At 41.8% G+C, this 18,582-nt stretch overlaps 2 protein-coding genes across 2 annotated transcripts in view; one reads left to right on the top strand and one right to left on the bottom strand.

Annotated features, from left to right (window-relative positions):
• Positions 1-18,582, bottom strand: part of TG (thyroglobulin) — a 483,762-nt gene that overhangs the window by 197,828 nt on the left and 267,352 nt on the right. The window lies entirely within an intron of this gene.
• SLA (Src like adaptor) overlaps positions 1-18,582 on the top strand; it is an 89,898-nt gene that overhangs the window by 64,584 nt on the left and 6,732 nt on the right. Inside the window, exons 2-6 of the mRNA XM_077493368.1 lie at positions 45-128; positions 4,129-4,228; positions 11,464-11,550; positions 15,131-15,234; positions 18,055-18,186. Of these exons, the coding sequence (XP_077349494.1) occupies positions 71-128; positions 4,129-4,228; positions 11,464-11,550; positions 15,131-15,234; positions 18,055-18,186 (481 nt within the window). The 5' untranslated portion in view covers positions 45-70. The remainder of the gene's footprint in view (positions 1-44; positions 129-4,128; positions 4,229-11,463; positions 11,551-15,130; positions 15,235-18,054; positions 18,187-18,582) is intronic.

Below are 18,582 nucleotides of genomic sequence, written 5' to 3'. Positions count from 1 at the left end.
CTTTTAACATAATTTTTATTTTATTTTTTCTTCTTCCTATAAAGGATATACGACTTTAGAGAAAACAGAAATGGGAAACACCATTAAAAACAATCCTCCGCCAGCAAAAATTACTCAATGTGAAACAGGTCAGTGCATGTACAGTATATTAAAAACTGTTTAAACAGTATATTTAAAAAAATTGAAATTGAATTTAAAAATTCAGCAAATGCATTAATACTGAAGCAATGGAAATCAAAGAAAATAACGACAGTAAAGGATTGGTTCAGGGAAGTAGATAAAACTGGACTGATGGAAGAATTAATATACTTACAAAACGACTCTGAATTAAGACTTTAGGGGATTTGGAAGAGTTGGGTAGACTTCAAACAATCCTTGATTTTGCTGAGTTATATGGACAGTGAAAGCGTTATTTAGGGGCCCGCCCTCCCTCTGTCTCTCCCCCCCCTTTTTTTTTTTCTCTTGGGATGAAATCGGGGAGGGAGCTATGAGTAGCTGTCCTGCCCTATATCCACCATCTTAAAATTTTGATTAAGTTTTTCAACACACATAGTATTTCACGGTTTAGTAATGGAGAAAGGGAACAGAATTATTCGGTAGGGGTACACAGTAACCTGGGAGAGAATAAGGGGTAGTGGGGGTAGAGGGTCTCGATCCTCCCCCTTCCTAAAAAAATAAAAAGGGAAGGATAAGGAAGGGAAAAGATAAAGGTTCACTATACAAATATTTAATCTTTTTTTTTGGTTGTAAACGGTTTGCAATAAGGAGAGGTAATTTTGTATAGGGTATGGGGGGGGGGGGGGGTCCTTGAGGGAGGGAGATTGATTAATGGAAATTGATTACTGGAATGAGTTAAGGGAATATGGGCCATTTTTCTTTTTATATGAAGAACTTTGAAAGCTTTGAAGAAAATATATTCTAGGAGTGGTCCATTCTTGTGTTTTTGAATGCGTTGTATATATGTTTTTGGAATATGTAAGGATTTATGCCTGTATAACAATTTTAATAAAAATAGTTGGACTAAAAAAAACTGGTGCAAATGTCCTTGCGTGATAATTAAAAAATATCCCAAGCCTAGCCAATAGGCTAATACAAAAAAATTGTGTCTGTAGTGACAACCCAGGCTCAGGAATGCTGAGAGACCTACTGGGTCAGCACTAGAAAATATAGTGTGAGTTGGGTACCCAAAATCTGGGCAGGCATTTGGAAGCTTTACTGAACTGAGGGGTAAGCTGGTCTGCAGTATCATATAGCTGCAATGAAATTCAATACATTTCCTTGGTTTCATCTTATTAGACATGTAAAGGCTCTCTGTCTCATTACACAGCAGCAAGCTTATACTACAGTCTCTTTTAACACAGCAGAAGTCTCCAATAGTTACTTGTCACATTACATGGCAGCAGTGTCTCAGTCTCTTGTAACACAGCAGTGGTTTGCATGCCAGTATCCTATGTATTGTCAGGAAGCATTAGAAGCAGGATTTGGACTAGCATATCACTTTCCTGGATTAGGTTGGATTGTGGACACTATTGGGTTCAAATTCTGGTTGTAGTACAAACACTGTCGGGTGGGTCAGGCGGTAGGTACAAGCAAGTTCAAATGCAACTGTGGGTTGGACCAGCCTTTTTCAACCAGGGTGCCCAGGCACACTGGGGTGCCTTAGCAAAATGCCTAAACATTGCCCAAAAATTGTATACAAGCCAGCAGATGGATCAAGCCTGCTTTTTAGTTACAAAAAGCCATGGGTTTTCATTGTGCACCATTATGACCACCTAGTCATCAGCATCCGAACTACCAATGACATCATCAGTTGATAAGGAGGATATCGGTCGTCCACACAGCATCCTTGATTGAGTTTCCCCTGCCCCTCTCCATCAGCGTTGGGGTCCCATTAGCTAAGTGATAAAAAAAACTGAGGAAGAAGAGAAACACTGGAACACTAGTTCGTACCAGTGTCAGTGATGGCTGGTGCTCAAAAATTTTTGGGGGGCGCAAACAAACTGAAAAATACTGACCCCCCCCCATCAATTGCAGCCTCACTGTGCCCATCAAATTCAGCCATTGTGCCCATCAAATGCAGCCACTTCTGCCCATCATGTGCAGCCACTGGAATACTAGTTAGTACCAGTGTCAGTGATGGCTGGTGCTCAAAATTTTTTGGGGGGGCACAAACAAACTGAAAAATACTGAACCCCCCATCAATTGCAGCCTCACCGTGCCCATCAAATTCAGCCATTGTGCCCCTCATGTGCAGCCACTTCTGCCCCTCATGTGCAGCCACTTGTGCCCATCAAATGCAGCCACTTGTGCCCATCATATGCAGCCAGTGTGCCCAACGTCCCCCCACTCGCGACTCTGGCAGTACCCAACCCCCACCCCCGCGCGTCTCAGGCGGCAGCAGCCACAACCCCCCATGAGCATGAGTAATTGCGCCCGAGCCCATCCTATTTTGAAGCCTATTAGAGCCTCAGGTGCTTCAAAAAGTCCCACCTCCCCATAAGAATCCATGCATTCTGCATCCTGAAATGGGCCAGGCGCATGGACGGGGGGGGGGGGGGGGCGCCCACAGTGCACGAGCTGCCACTGACCAGTGTGCAAAAATGTATTTGATTTGGAAAAATAAAACCACTCTTATGACAGGTGTCCTATGTGTGTGGATGTTGATTCATTATGTAAAACTATTAGAGTAACTTTTTACATTTTAGAATGGGATACCTTGAGACTCTCCATCATTTTAAAGGGTGCATCGACTGAAAAAAGGTTGAGAAAAACTGGGTTAGACTGCTGCCCTTGTTTTATAGATCTGTGTTGGAACCACAATATAGTAATACCATTGGTTTAAAAGCTGAGCCCAGGGTTTAAAAACAAAAAACAAAACTCATGCTTATTACCTCTAGGGGAAGTTAAGTAAGGTATACTTTTGTGAAACCGCGCCACACTCCATTTGAGCGACATATATGTGAAAAGAACTGATATCATTACTATTAAAACAAAAAAATGAAAGAATTCACTATAAACGAATCAGTGCAATATAAACATCAGAGCCCCTAATGACGTCATATGCGTCGAAGCGCGTATATCACTCAAATGGAGTGCATCACAAACTCACGAATGTGGTTATTGATATATTGCATCCTGTATATGTGCAGGCCGCTGCTAGTTTTCTATGTATGGTAATGTTGGACCTTAAGCGCAGTTTCACTCTTTGTTTTAAAATCACTTTCAAGGTATAATACTTACCGTATGCCTCCCTCCAGCAAGCTGCACCGGACGATTACAGCAGCAGGGGTAAGGAAGGGAAAATACGCTGCTCAAACCAACCCGATATGGTCACCCAGTGTATGGCCTCAGCTAGGGCTGCTCTAGCCATGCCCCCCCCCATGTGTGCCTCTCCACCCAGGGTCGGGACTAGGGATGGGCGAGAGGGACAGCTGCCGTGGGCGCAATGGTTTACTGTAGTGATGAGGATGCCTTCCTTGTGATATAGTGCTGACAGGAGTAGTGACCAAGTGACTGTTGAGCATTGGATCCCCTAAGCTTGCATATCCTGACTGGGGGGTGCAATTTGGCATCTTTGCTCTGGGCCCTGGACGATCTAGTCCCGACACACTGGCTCCACCCATCCGGGCTTGGTCAGTGGCACCCAGCTCCTCCCCCCCAGCTAGATGCCCGCCATAGCAAGCTGCTTGTTATAGGGGGGAAATCATGCATGCTCGCTTCTGAGCCAGCCTTGTGTGTCGCTAAGTCTATGAGGAGGGAGAGAGACGCTGCTCTCGTGCACATTGCTGTGGGAAGGACTGAGAAATTGCAGCTACACTGGGTGGCTATGCACTGCTAACGCTGCCAACTATGCCAAGATCTAAGCAGCTACAGCAGCAGCAAGGTTGACAATTCTGCAGTGTCCTCAGTACGGAAGGAATAGCATTGTCTCCCTTTTAAAGGAAGTGCATATCCAATGGTTCTACTAGCAAGAGCAAGAGGCATTTACAAAAGGTTTCTGGAGGTACTTCGAAAACAGAAAGCCCAGTATAGGCAGCCTACGTCACACTGGGGATTTTATTGCTCGACCATAATTCAACTTTAATGGAACATTTAATGCAGCAGTTATGTTTTTTTTTCAACTTATAGGAACCGAAAGTGATTTTCTAGCTGTACTTTATGACTATCCTCCACCGGATGTGAGCGAACCAATCTTCTACTTTGGAGAGAAGCTGAGGGTCATCTCAGAGTAAGTTACGTCCTCTAAAGCCTAAGTGCAGCAGATTCGTTTTCGTCTTCTGAAAACTGACTTGGTTGTTTTTCTGGGGCGGGGAGGGAGTCGCAGAACCATGAAATCTGGCACAAACAGCTTTTACGTTTCACAAACTAATCAAGTTCCTAAAAAAGCTGTAACATCAGATCTAAAGCCATTTGGAAAATTAGGATAATGGCAACCATACAGATTATTCTAGCCAACTCCACAGAATGATTTCCAGCCACAGAGCAGACAACAAAGGCTGGAAAGTCATCAATAGGGACCAATTTGCAAACATTGACAAATTCTGGTTTTTAAAGCCCCACTCTTACCTGCCACTCACTCCATCTCTCACCATTACTCCTTTCTAATTAATTTCTGAAGTTTAGGTATGGCAATTTTTACATGGTTACATTGGTCCAGCATGGACCAACGTGAGTATGTATGTGTCATACCTATGGGGTCCCCATAAAAGCTTAAAATCATCTGAGAGTCCAGGTGTAGACAGGTGGAGTGGTAGAGTTCCCCTTTAGGTGAAATCCCTCCCTTTTGGAGGGAGCAGTGCGAGAAATTCCCATTTAGTCGGTGTTTCTAGGGCTGGAAGTTCAGTTGAGCCTGGAAGCAAGACGGAAAAAGGAGGAGGATAGCAGAACTTGTCCTTTACCCAGGGGAAAGAAGGAAACTAGGCCCAGAAGAGGCTTCCTAGACCTGTACTACACCTGGGACAGAGGAGGACTATTCTGGGCCCTCTAAAGGACAGAAGTAGAAAGAGGTAAAGCGGTCTCAGGCCCTGGGCCCAATTTTAGCCGTCTCGCCCATTTGGCAGCTAAGATCAACTGTATGGCTTGCTCACTGAATCTATTTTCCAGCCACTAGGTGAAAAGCCATACCTTATATTGACTATATTAGTTGCACTATGTTTAGTAAAAAAAATTTAATTATACCAAGGCCATGGAGTGTGTTTATTGGCCTGCATCTCAGTATGTGGAGAGCATGAGAATGTGTTCTGCTGGTGTGCCCTGGCTGTTGAGCCTGGAGAAGGTGCCCAATGTTTGGAGCCCCTCAAAGTGAAGGGGAAGAAGCACACAGTCAGGAGTGTTGTTCGCGGGTCGGTCTCTTCCCGCCACCCATACATTGAGCAGAGTCATTGGCAAAGCCCTGTATTGCCCAGAAGGTCGGTGTTCCTTTGGGGGTCTGTCCCTCTTTCCTCCTCATTTGTCCCTCATTTTGGTCTGATCTATAAAGTTGTATATAAAACGTACTTATCTTTCAAAAAAGTGTTTCCCAGTGCGAAAATGTGCTACAAGTTCTAAATTGCTGCATTTGTAAAAGGTTAAAAGCCAGTATAAAGAAACAGTAGTGGTAAAAAAAGACAATCATGGGTTTAACCAATCATTTTTTTTTTTTTATAATTCTCCTTTTAACCACTTCAGCCCTGGAAAGATTTACCCCCTTCCTGACCAGAGCATTTTTTGCGATACGGCACTGCGTCGCTTTAACTGACAATTGCGCAGTCGTGCGACGTTGCCCCCAAACAAAATAGTTTTTTTTCCAACAAATAGAGCTTTCTTTTGGTGGTATTTGATCACCTCTGCGGTTTTTATTTTTTGCGCTATAAACAAAAAAGGAAAGAGCGCCAATTTTGGAAAAAAAAAGCAATATTTTTTTACTTTTTGCTATAATATCCCCAAAAAATATATAAAAACTAATTTCTTTCTCAGTTTAGGCTGATATGTATTCTTCTACATGTTTTTAATAAAAAAAAAAAAAAAAACGCAATAAGTATATATTGATTGGTTTGCGCAAAAGTTATAGCGTCTACAAAATAGGGGATAGATTTATGGCATTTTTATTATACAATTTTTTTTTATTAGCAATGGCGGCGATCTGCGATTATTTTTTATTTTATTTTTTTCTATCGTGACTGTGACATTATAACAGACACGTCGGACATTTTTGACACTATTTTGGGACCACTGTCATTTATACAGCGATCAGTGCTATAAAAATGCACTGGTTACTGCATAAATGACACTGGCAGGGAATGGGTTAAACCCTAGGGGTTGATCAAAGAGTTAAGTGTGTCCTAGGGAGTGATTCTAACTGCGGGGGGGTGGGCTCACTAGAACATGACAGAGATCGCTGCTCCCGATGACAGGGAACAGTAGATCTCTGTCATGTTGCTAGGCAGAACAGGGAAATGCCTTGTTTACAAAGGTATCTCCCTGTTCTGCCACTCCGTGACATGATTGCGGGCCCCCGGCGGACATCGAGTCTGCAGGACCTGTGGACACGGAATACGTGGCGGGCACACGCGCCCACAATTCTGCGATTTAACGGGGACGTATCTATACGCCCATTTGCCCAGCCGTGCCATTGTGCCAACTTATATTGTTGTGCGCTGATCAGCATTTGTTTGAGGAGGTTTGGCAGGGGGTGTGCCCTATCAGGGAGTGTGTCCTATGCCTACATACTTTTTATAATAGGTGTCCCTCATTGCCATCTCAAAAGGTTGGGAGGTATGGGTATATAGCTGAATGCAGAAGGTTTCTATTGCATTAAAGTCGGACTATGGCCAATACTTTTTTTATTATTTGGATTGAGTAAGGGAGGGTTAAACCCCCTGTTAGATTTTATTCACCCATCTGTGTCTCATTGTAGAGATTACCCCTCACTTCCTGTCCCATATCCAAGCAGGAAGTAAGAAAAAATACCCTGCAAAAAAAAAGGGATTTTCTTGGGGACCCCCAAGGTAACCAGAATGTGTCCCTATTGGAAAATGTCCCCTTCATTGCTTTTCTGGGGACTACCCAAAATGTGGGATTTTCATTTACTTTCACTTTCAATGGTAAAAAAGGAAAAATAAAAAATAGAGAGGATGAATCTCCTACATGGGGGCACAGACAGCAATAATTACTGACAGGGGTTCTAATCCCTCTCCACTCTATCCAAAACTGGAAGAAAAAAAAAAGAATTGCCTTTAGTTATACTTTTAAAACCACTTTAAATTCTTATGGGCAAACATTTTACCCTTTTTGTAAAGGCATTTGTGTAATATTTGTAAAAAGCAGCAAATAAATATTCAGATTTTGTGGAACCAATGCTAAATGTAGTGCTGGTATTGATCCCAGATACAGAACTATCCGGACATAAAAAAAATAAATAAATAAATAAAAAATAAGTCTCCACCAGTACACAGATACAGAGGCACATCATACATAATGGAAAATTGTTCTCCTGCTTGTGAGAAAACAAGAAACCTCAAAGGCTGAAATGCAAATTCACAGCTCACTCCGCAATGTTTTGCAATGCAAAGAGAAAGCTGCATAGAACTTACTGGAAGTCACAGTCCTCACAGTGCTTAACGCGATATTAAACCCTCAGGTTTGTAAGCACTTTCAGCAGCTGATGTAATCACTTACTGAGTATGCAGCTTCTTTATCCTTTAATTCTTGCCTATGTTCCAGTGTAATCTGGTGCCATGACCGCTGCCCCAAGTTTCCTGTTTTAGGGTGTCTCCTTTCTCTCTCTTACAGCGTCCTATGGAGCCACCTTTGTATGCAGGGACCATCGTTGTGTCCCCCTACACTGTGTGCATCAATAGGAACACACAGCTCCATAGGCTAGAATGGCAAGGCAATCTTTTTCCTCCGGTCGTCTCCTCCCCCCCCCATTCCAGCTTGAGACGGCACTCTCCACTGTTAAAGCTAAACTGTATCTGAGATCTTAGCACCACAAACTGAAAATACTATTTAATTCATTTTTCATATTCAAAGCACCCCCCCCCCCCCCCATCCATGTCTCCAAGATTTATTTTGCTGAGAAATCACATTTACATACACCCCTCTAGTATTTCTCACCATGGGCATCTTGAGTAAGGGTAGATATAGCATTCACTTCCTGGAATTCATCTGCCCTTAAATTATGACTAAAGGCAGGGGCATTGCTAGGTCTACAAAAGATCTGGGGCTAGAGCCCATAGCAGAGTAGTAAAGAAAGTCATACGCTTGGGTGGGCATACACCTGTATATACAGTAATATATGTGTGTGTATATATCCCCAGAGAGCATCCCCTTCCTTTGGGGTCCCCTGCAGAGACTTACATCAGGGTCCCCAGAGAGCCCCCCCTTACATCAGGGTCCCCAGAGAGCCCCCCCTTACATCAGGGTCCCCAGAGAGCCCCCCCTTACATCAGGGTCCCCAGAGAGCCCCCCCTTACATCGGGGTCCCCAAAGAGCCTCTTCCTTACACCAGAGTCCCCAGAGAGCCTCCCCTCTCCTTGGGGTCCCCTGCAGAGACTCGGGGCTATGGGCCCCAGATTCGGGGCTATAGCCCCAAAAGCCACCCCCTAGCGACGCCACTGACTAAAGGCAAAACTTTTTTTTTTTAGTATTGGATAGAGTGGATAGGGATTAGAGCAGATGTCAGTTTTTGTTGCTGTCTGTGCCCCTTGTTAGGGAAATTCACCTTCTCTGTTTGTCCTGTTTACCATTAACATTGAAAGTAAAAGTAAAAGAAAATCCCACATTTTGTGTTGCCCCAAAAAGTGATAGAATGTAAATCTTCAAATGGGAACACTAGTTCTGGTGACCTGGGGGTCCCCATAGAATTCCCTTAATATGCAGGGATTTCCTCTCACTTCCTGTTTGGCTATGGGACAGGAAGTGAAGGGAAATCTCCCCGATGGGACAGAGATGGCGAAAAAAATATCTGACAGCGGTTATAACCCTCCCTTACTCTATCCAAAATTGGAAAAAAAAGTTTTGCCTATAGTTCTTTAAAGCAGGAGTTCCGCCGTTTTTATTATTTTTTTTTCAGCAGCTACAAATACTGCAGCTACCCTGCTTCATCAGGACCTGGGATCTTAGTATAAGGATACTGTAACAACACACTTGTAAATATATTATTATTATTATTATTATTATTATTATGTCATTTCATACAAAGGAATATTTACAATACAAGGTGTATCACAATAAATCAAATAACACTCATTTAAAAATAATCCAATATACAGTATATACCTCTACTGGAATGGAGGGAGGATAGGAAGTGTTCAGCTGGAAGGTCTGGTATGGATTGGGGGGGACCCCATGTTTTTTTTGCCAGCATTCTTTTGTTTAGATTCAGCTGTCAGTAGGGAAACCCGCTGACAGCTGATGAGTCATCAGTTGTGAAGGACACCGCGACCGGCTTCCCAGCCCGCTCCTTAACAACCAATTCTTCGCACAGAATTTGAATTGGTCAATCAATTTTCAACCAATTCAAATTGTTTTGAAAATTTGGAATTCATTAGAAAATAAAGAAAAACAAAAGAAACTAAACAAATTCTTCCATTATGCACAACCATATTGAAAAAAAACAAAACAATCACACCCCCCTTAAAATAATGGATGGAGGTGGTTGGCCAGTAATAGTATATATGACTCTGCAATCTATCTATAATCCTGGGTGCAGAACAATCATATTTTTTGGTGATTATGGGTTATCAGCCTACCATAATAAAGACAAATAGTCAATAAAGGTTTACATCCTTGTAAGTTACAGTCATAAGGACACTGAAAGTGTTGCACCTCTTCTAAAATTATGTTGTGGTTTTGTTTTTATTTTTAAAGAGGAATAGAGTTTAATGACCTTCTTTAAATGTGCTCAATGTGTGAAAAAAGGGTTTTATCTGAGAACTTGGTGTTAAGGTGTAATTCACAAACTTGGTAGAATTACCGATACAACTCAAATCCACAAAATATACATTTTATATAGATGGACAGATAACAGAAGTCTATGCCTCAGTGCAGGTAACCTGAAGGTGCACCTCACCTGCGGATCAGTTTGAAAGCAGCCCAGTAACCATTGCGCAGATATGCCCGTATATACACTGCAATTTTAGTAATAAACTGGCCTTTAATAACAGTCTTCCATTCAGGTATCGCCTGCTGTTGCTGTCCCCGGCAGAGTGCATTTGGTATTACTCCACCTGTGGCAAGAGACGGTGATATACAGGAAGCATCAGCTTATACAGCTCTTCTCCACAGCTGCTTGCTTTGCCGGCTTCATTAACAACACAGATGCTCTGGGATGGCGAGTCTGCAACCCATGATCTGGGCTTGCCCATTTGCCATCCCACAGAAGGAAGTCGCGGGCCACATCAGAGGTCTCCGCGGGCCACATGTGGCCCACAGGCCACTGGTTGGGCATCCCTGCCCTAGAGGTTCTCCCCCTAGCGTGTAGCTTGCATTCATATTTTTAGCACCCAAGTGCATTACTTTCCCTACATCGAACCTCATTTGTCATGTGTTTGCCCACCCCTCCATTTTATCGAAATCTTCCTATAGAGTTTCTATATCCTGCTGTGAAGTTATAACCCTGCTTAGTTCATCAGAAAACACTGAGTTTGAACTATTTAAGCCAACCTCTCTATCATTCATGAGCAAGTTAAACAGGATTGGTCCCAGGACAGAGTCCTCGGGTACCCCACTTACCACTCCAAGCCATTCAGAAGATACGCTATTTATCACTACCCCGCAGTGTATCAACTCTTGTGACGCTCAGTAGAGATGCCGGGGCTCGGTAGAGATGCCGGGGCTCGGTAGAGATGCCGGCGCTCGGTAGAAATGCCGGCGCTCGGTAGAAATGCCGGCGCTCGGTAGAGATGCCGCGCGCTCGGTAGAGATGTTGTTGCTCAATAGGGATGCCGACGCTCAATAAGGATACCAGCTCTCAGTAGAGAATTCCAGCATTAAGGGAGGGATAGTAGGCTGGTAGCCTAGGCAACCCATTGGAAGAGGAATAAAGATGTATCAGGCTGCGCACATCATGTAGGATATGCAACGTGCTTACGATACACCATGGGTGTAGCCAGATACAGTCTGTATTCTTCTTCTCTGGTGCTGTGCTGGTCTGCCACCCTCCAATAAGCCCGCAGGGGTCTTGGTCCTCCTCTCACAGTAAGTTTGTGAATCATATTCCCTGCCCACAGTGACTGAAGAAGGCTAAATACAACTAAAAGAAATCAAGAAACTGGTAGTTGTCATTATTTGCAATTAGTTTTTTAAAAAATAGCAAAAAAACGGACTGATCAGTCTAAAAATTCCTCGGGCCTGTTTTTTGGCCCGGACTGGACCTGCTTATAGAAGAATGATTGTATTTACCATAGTATAATCCTATATTATTTTCTTTGTCTATATTTACTATACTATAATACTATATTATTTTTCTTTGTCTCTTTACAGTGAAGGAGGATGGTGGCGAGTGGTATCCTTAAAGTCCGGTCGTGAGAACTATATACCTGCAAAATGTGTGGCAAAGGTCTACCATGGGTAAGGGACATCTCAATATTCGAATTTAAAATGATCAATTCACTCATTAAAAAAAAAGATACATAGGTCTGTATCTGTAGGCTAACTAGTGTACCACAATCCTTCACACGATTCACTTTTACAATGCCATTTATACCAGCAACCAGCATTCAGAGTTTGTAACTACAACTCTACTTAAAACGTGCTTTCATAAGAACCTGCTTCGATCATAAGAAAGCTCCCTTTGTACTTAAGACTGCTACATTACAAGAGACTGCTTCATAGTCAAGAAGCTGGCATGTTGATAAAAGATGCATTTTACAAAGAACTGTTATGTTAGAGGCTGTTTTAATACAAGAGTGTATTACAATAAATAAATAAAGAGCGGGTGGATAAATCTTTCCCTACACTATCAAGAACTAAAAAATGTTTTAGCATTAGATACATTATAAAGTGTATGCATAACCAAACATTTTTTTTTCTATTAGTTTTGGATAGAGTAGGGACGTTTTTTTTTTTCTATGTCTGTGTCCCATTAGGGGGATTTTCCTGTACTTCCTGTCCTGGAGTCATAACAGGAAGCATGGAGAAATGTCTACAAAAGTGGAGGAAATTCTTATTACAGACAGCTGTCAACAGAACGGTTGACCCATTGGAAGATTTTGAATTCTGGGGACTGTAAAATATTAGGTTCCGCTCACTTTCTGTCTTGGTGATGGCAGATGGCAAGACAAATTGGGGGGTAGAGGGGTAAATCTCTTTAATAGGGAGACAGGCAGCAATTAAAACCTGACAGGAATTCAGATCCTTGCCTACTCTATCTCAGACTAAAAAAATACACACAGCATTGGCTTCCTATAGGATGCACCACAATTCACAGTATATGTATGGTGGTGCACTGCAATTATTATAACTATTCAGAATTTATATAGCACAAACAGTTTGGGGGTTATTTACTAAAGGAAAATCCACTTTGCACTAAAAGTGCACTTGGAAGTAAAGCCACTGTAGATCCGAGGGGGACATGCAAGGAAAATAAAAAACAGCATTTTAGCTTGCACATGATTGGATGATAAAATCAGCAGAGCTTCCCCTCATTTCAGATTTACCCCCTCAGATTTACAATGACTGCTCTTCCAAGTGCTCTTGCAGTAAACTTGTAGTGCAAAGTGGATTTACCTTTCGTAAATAACCCCCTTTGTGTAGCTCTTAAAGTGAGACAATACAATAAAATACAAGTGGGTTAACAGGGCCCTGTTCATAAGAGCTTACAATCTAATAGGGTGGGGCAAATGGTACAAAAAGTAATAACTGTGAGGAATGAGCTGATGGTAGAACTCAAAGTTCAGTTGTTAGGTGGAGGCAGAATAGGCTTCCTTGAAGGGATCGCCTAAAGGTGGCCAGAGTAGGAGATAGCTGGACAGTTCGTTGGGAGTGGGACAATGGGGTTGATTTATTAAAGGCAAAAATATTTTGTACTTTGGAAGTGCATTTGCTCCAGAGCTTAGTAAATGAGGTAAAGTTTCTCTTTGCGAAGACTATCCAACAACATGCAAGGAAAATAACAAAAACAGAACATTTGCTTGTGCATGATTGGATCTGGAGCTCTGGAGGAACTGCCTTTAGTAAATCAACCTCAATGTGTTGGTGTGTCATTCACAATGAATAGCACAAAATACTCTGCACATAGAGCAGGTTTGTTACTGTGCATTGCAGTGTACTGCAATGTGCCGGGGTTGGACTCTACAATGTTTTTGGGGTGCTATTCACAATGAATGGCACAGCGATGCACCACCATGTGTTCTGGTAACTCGTATTGCTTTAATGCCCAAGTGTAAATGGGCCCTCGTTTTTTTCTGCCTCTAACAACAGCTAATCAAGGTACAAACTCTGCTACCGGTTATGTTTTATAGACTAGAATTTAATCAGAAAAGAGGGGAAATGTTCAGTCTTCCTCTGAGAAAACAGATCAATATTCTTCACCTTTTTCTTAAAAAGCCCAAAATGAAACATATTACTGAACTTAATTTTCCATTTGCGTGCAACGGTTGAGAACCTCACATGTTCTCGTGGCAGCGTGAGAAAGGGGATATGAGATAAATCTAAGTCAAAGTGGTAATGACGGGAACTACATGATCTATTTATGCAGCAACACATCTTGGTTGTGTCCTTCTCATATACCCATCAGCCCACCGCAGCAAAAATAGGAAAAAAAATAAAAATATGCCATTATGTTGCAGACTCCATTGTAACTTTTTCTGTAAAATCGAATCTGTGTTGACATTAAAACATCACAAAGCAAGGCATTTCTAAGTGTCACCTTTAATCTGCAAATATTCCCCGTTAATCATTCTAACCATGCCAATACCTATGCAGAGCCAAACATATTGTCTTTATGAGACATTGTTCTCCAGCCATTTTTTAAAAAGGGTTCTGTGGAACCCTAGGGTTTCTTCAAATGTTGCCATTGGTTCCTTGAGTAGTGGCTGATTGACCTCCAATTTGATGATGCTAGTCCTGGGGCCAATGACACATGATTTATTCATGCTGATACCTAAGCAGAGCCAAACTAATTGTCTTCATGACACACTGTATTCCAGCCATTCTGAACTAGGTTTCTATAGAACCCAAGGGTTTCATCCAGAGGTTGCCAGGGGGTCCTTGAGTTGTGGCTGACTGACCTCCAATTTGATGTTGCTAGTCATGGGGGCAATGATACATGATCTATTCATGCTGATACCTAAGCAGAGCCAAACTAATTGTCTTCATGACACACTGTATTCCAGCCATTCTGAACTAGGTTTCTATAGAACCCAAGGGTTTCATCCAGAGGTTGCCAGGGGGTCCTTGAGTTGTGGCTGACTGACCTCCAATTTGGTGATGCTAGTCATGGGGGCAATGACACATGATCTAACCATGCTGATAACAAAGCAAGGCCAAACGTATCGTCTTTATGACACACTGTATTCCAGCCATTCTGAACTAGGTTTCTATAGAACCCTAGGGTTCCTCCAGAGTTTGCAAGGGGTTCTTTGAGTTGTGGCTGACTGACCTCCAATTTGATGATGCTAGTCCTGGGGGGCAATGACACATGATCTAACCATGCTGATAACAAAGCAGGGCCAAACATTGTCGTTATGACACACTGTATTACAGTCATTCTCAACTAGGTTTCTAAAGAACCCTAGGGTTCCTCCAGAGGTTGCCAGGGGTTCCTTGAGTTGTGGTGGATTGACCTCCAATTTGATGATGCTAGTCATAGACACAATGACACTTGGCAGAGCCAGCTGCCTGACATCGATGATCATTTTAGCTGTCTGTGAAGGGGGCATTTATCCCACTGGCAACCAAAGTAAGGGGTGATTTTCCCTCTGACACTCAATGACTTGGTTTTAGCACAGGTTCCCCAAGACCTCAAAATGATTCATCTGTGGGTTAAAAGATTGAATAAGGCTGCTCTATTCTGTTTAGGTTATGCCTTCTCTTGAGGGCTCCCATGACTGGGTATCTATTCTTGATCAAAAACAGAAAATTGTAAGCCAGATGTTCATTTTCTTTTGGAACCCGTCTGCTTTTCTTACCAGTTCCTTTTACTTTCCAGGTGGCTGTTTGATGGAGTGGGAAGGGAGAAATCAGAACAACTACTACAGCTGCCAGAAGTGAAGACCGGCTCATTCATGATCCGGCAAAGTGAAACACAAAAAGGTGAATGGCTGGGGGCTTGTGACCCACAACAAAAATGACAGGTGCTGTTCAAGGCTCCACCAGGTCCTCTTGCATGAGAAACCACTAGGCGTGCCGACAAGAACAGAGCTTATCCCAGTTCAAAACATCCAGTAAGGTAAAGAAGTTCTAAAAGTTGCATCACAGCAAAACCCTGTGAGAAGACTTATGACAGCCTCAGCTCGGACTCCAACCAGGCCATGCCCCCCAACTAATTTCACTCCGCTCATGGAGATAAAGCTCTGGGGGGGGGGGGGGGGGTCTCGTGAAATGTGTTGGGGGGAGTAAGAGTCATAAACCTTCTCACTGAGTTTTTCTATGATGTGTGACTTTAAGGACTTCCTTTTCCCACTGGCGGGGCCTGTGTTCAGGGTTTATGCAGCAAAGGACTAAGGGGAATATTAATAAAGGGGTGAATTTGAACTTCACCAAACATTCACTGCAGGTGATTCTTCCAGGTACAGGACAGTATTTCTATGGTGAAAGGCGCATTCACTGCTTAATGAATATGCCCCCAAGTTTTACTTCTACATTACTTTAAGCACTTTTGAGTTACCATTCTCCAAATTAATAATTGTAGCTTTCGTTTCCTCCTCCATGCCCCACACTTCCCCCTAAAGAAGTGTTTGGATCTCACTGTCTAGAAGTCTGTGTTGTGCATTGGGGAGGGTTTCCCAACTTCCTGTCCAGGTAATGAAATTCAGGCTGAAGAGGAAGTGTTGCAAATCTTTCCAAAATAGGTCACCGGCAGGATTTAAAACCTCACAGGGGTTCCGACTCTTCCCTATTGGTTTGGGCTCAAAATTACCATTTTATATTAGTGTTTTATACTTGTAATTTTACTATCATAAATATATATTATAATGTTTTAACAAAGCATCCAATAAGAAAGCCCAGCACTACCTTGATGTGTTTTGGCATACTGAAAATCCAGATTGGTAATCATGGTAAATATGGAAAATACAAATGCAGCAGCTCTTTTTTTTAACCCAGTAAGATTTTTATGTTTTTATTTAGAACTGAACATAATAAAATAAGATATATTACAAAACTATAGAATCTTTTTTTTTCATTTAAAAGTAGGTAATTTCCCACACAGAGATAAACTCAAATATCTAAATATTAAGAATTTGGGAGAGACCCATCTTCCAATGAGATAAATTCTGAATCCCAGGGAAACCCACTCATTCCTTGCCTGGAAGGCCTTCAAATGTGGTAGCTAAGATCTAGCCATAGATAGAAGAATAATAGAAGGACCCAATAGGGAACGAGGAACAAAACAAAGCCAAACACATATTTTCTTGTTCTTTTATAATTTGGTGAATGGGGACACCCCATCCTGTTCTTTAATAATTTGGTGAATGGGGACACCCCATCCTATATTAGTACCAGACTGAACAGCTGGCATGCCTGACTGGTTTTGGCAGAAATGAGAGGGGAAAAAAAAAAAAAGTACAAAATCTATATTAAAAAACCCTTACTGAAAGGACCCAGGGCTCAACAACACCTTACAAACAAACAAGCCAAAAGGTATCAATGAAAAACCTATGGAGAGACCTCTGACCTACAAACTCATCATTATTAAAAAACATAACATCTTTATTACATGAAAAAAATAGTAAAATAAGACATCTGAAATCCACATAATTACGGTATGCTGTGGCAAGGGAGCCCCTCTAAGTAATTTCTCAAAAAATACAACTCTATATGGTATGAAAGCTGTTCCACTGCTGGAAAAATATCCAGAAATGGAAACCGAAGCAACACACCACCGCTGAGAGGTCCAAATACAACTTTTTTCAATAAAAGTCTCAGACAATCAAAAGCATAGTCAATGGTCAAAAGTCAAACCCCTTTGGGGTTTGAAGACCCTTTTGAGGGTCCAAGATCCTTTCATCTGGGTTTGAGTGAAAATAATGCGAATGGGCTACTGGACCTTTAATGTTGGTTCTTTCAATATGATTACAAGCACAGTCAGCTTGTCAGCAGCTGGTTTATATCCATTTCATTGTTGTAATGACTATAATACTTGAGTCATTGTAAAAATGTCTGGAAATTCCATGCAAATCAGTAATGGGGATGTAAATGATAATGTTCTCCTGAACAAAAATCACGGCACGCCCATCACAAACATGATATTCTAGAGGAGATGGACACTTTTATAAAATTATTAAAATGTCAGACCAGGTCCTGACGGTTAGCTTAATTTTTTCATATATCCAGAATCTGAGAAACAACCTGACCAGTCAGGCCTTGATACACATGTATTCTACAACTTACATCTATTTATTCACATCTAGGGCTCTACTAGGACCCACCATCTGAAATCCTATACCATTGATGGTGAACCTTGGCACCACAGATGTTTTGGAACTACATTTCCCATGATGCTCTTGCACGCTGCAGTGTAGTTGGACATCATGGGAAATGTAGTTCCAAAATATCTGGGGTGCCAAGGTTCACTATCACTGTCCTATACTGTCCTGTCTTCAACTGCAATTCCAACTATGTTATTTTTCAAATAATTTAAAAAAAAAATGATTTTTCGGGCTTTGATTTCTCCATTCCAATTGAAGTTGAGGGCAGCTTGCTTGAACTGAAATACAGTAATCGTGGCAGTAGCTGGGAGAACAGTGCGGTAAAGTCATTTGGGAGAATTGGGCTTCCACCAACACAACACACCACACATGGGCTCATGCTTTAAAAAGACATTTAAAAATGTTTTTGAGGTGGATATTGACTGAAAGCCATATGGCAAAACAGAACTACTGGGTCACTAATACTTTTTATCCTTTTCTACAGGAACGTATTCCTTATCTGTCAAGCACAGACAGGTGAAACATTATAGAATTTTCCGCTTACCGAATAACTGGTATTATATCTCCCCAAGATTGACCTTCCAATGCTTGGAGCACCTCGTCAACCACTATTCAGGTATTAACATTTTTGGATCTATTTTGAAATTATAACTTTGAAAGACTTTACATAATAGAGTGATATTAATTAGCTTGATGTAAATAATGTTATTGATGTGTGTTAGTGTTTTACAAAGCTTGCAGTAATGTATATAGATAGGTACAGCCATCTGGTTCCTATAGTTAAGGGGATGTGGCACATTTCTCTTTGTCTTACTAAATTCCAAGTCCAGCCATACTTTGGTGGTTCTAATAGTAGAACTTTTTTATGTCCCTGTTGAGATTTCCCCTCATTTCCTGTTTTGGTAATAACACGAGATTAATGGAAGTCTTCCCCATAGAGTACAGCAAAAGAAGAAGAAATGAGGAACCTCTGGGTGCTGGCTACAGTCTATATAAAGTAAAAATGTAACAA

Source organism: Lithobates pipiens, unplaced genomic scaffold (genome assembly GCF_037356315.1).
Source record: "Lithobates pipiens isolate NorthernLeopardFrog02 unplaced genomic scaffold, aLitPip1_a1.2 Scaffold_19, whole genome shotgun sequence".
In the NCBI taxonomy this organism is placed as follows: Eukaryota; Metazoa; Chordata; class Amphibia; order Anura; family Ranidae; genus Lithobates; species Lithobates pipiens.
Note: the sequence above shows the minus strand (reverse complement) of the source record. Positions and strands in the feature narration are given on the sequence as shown.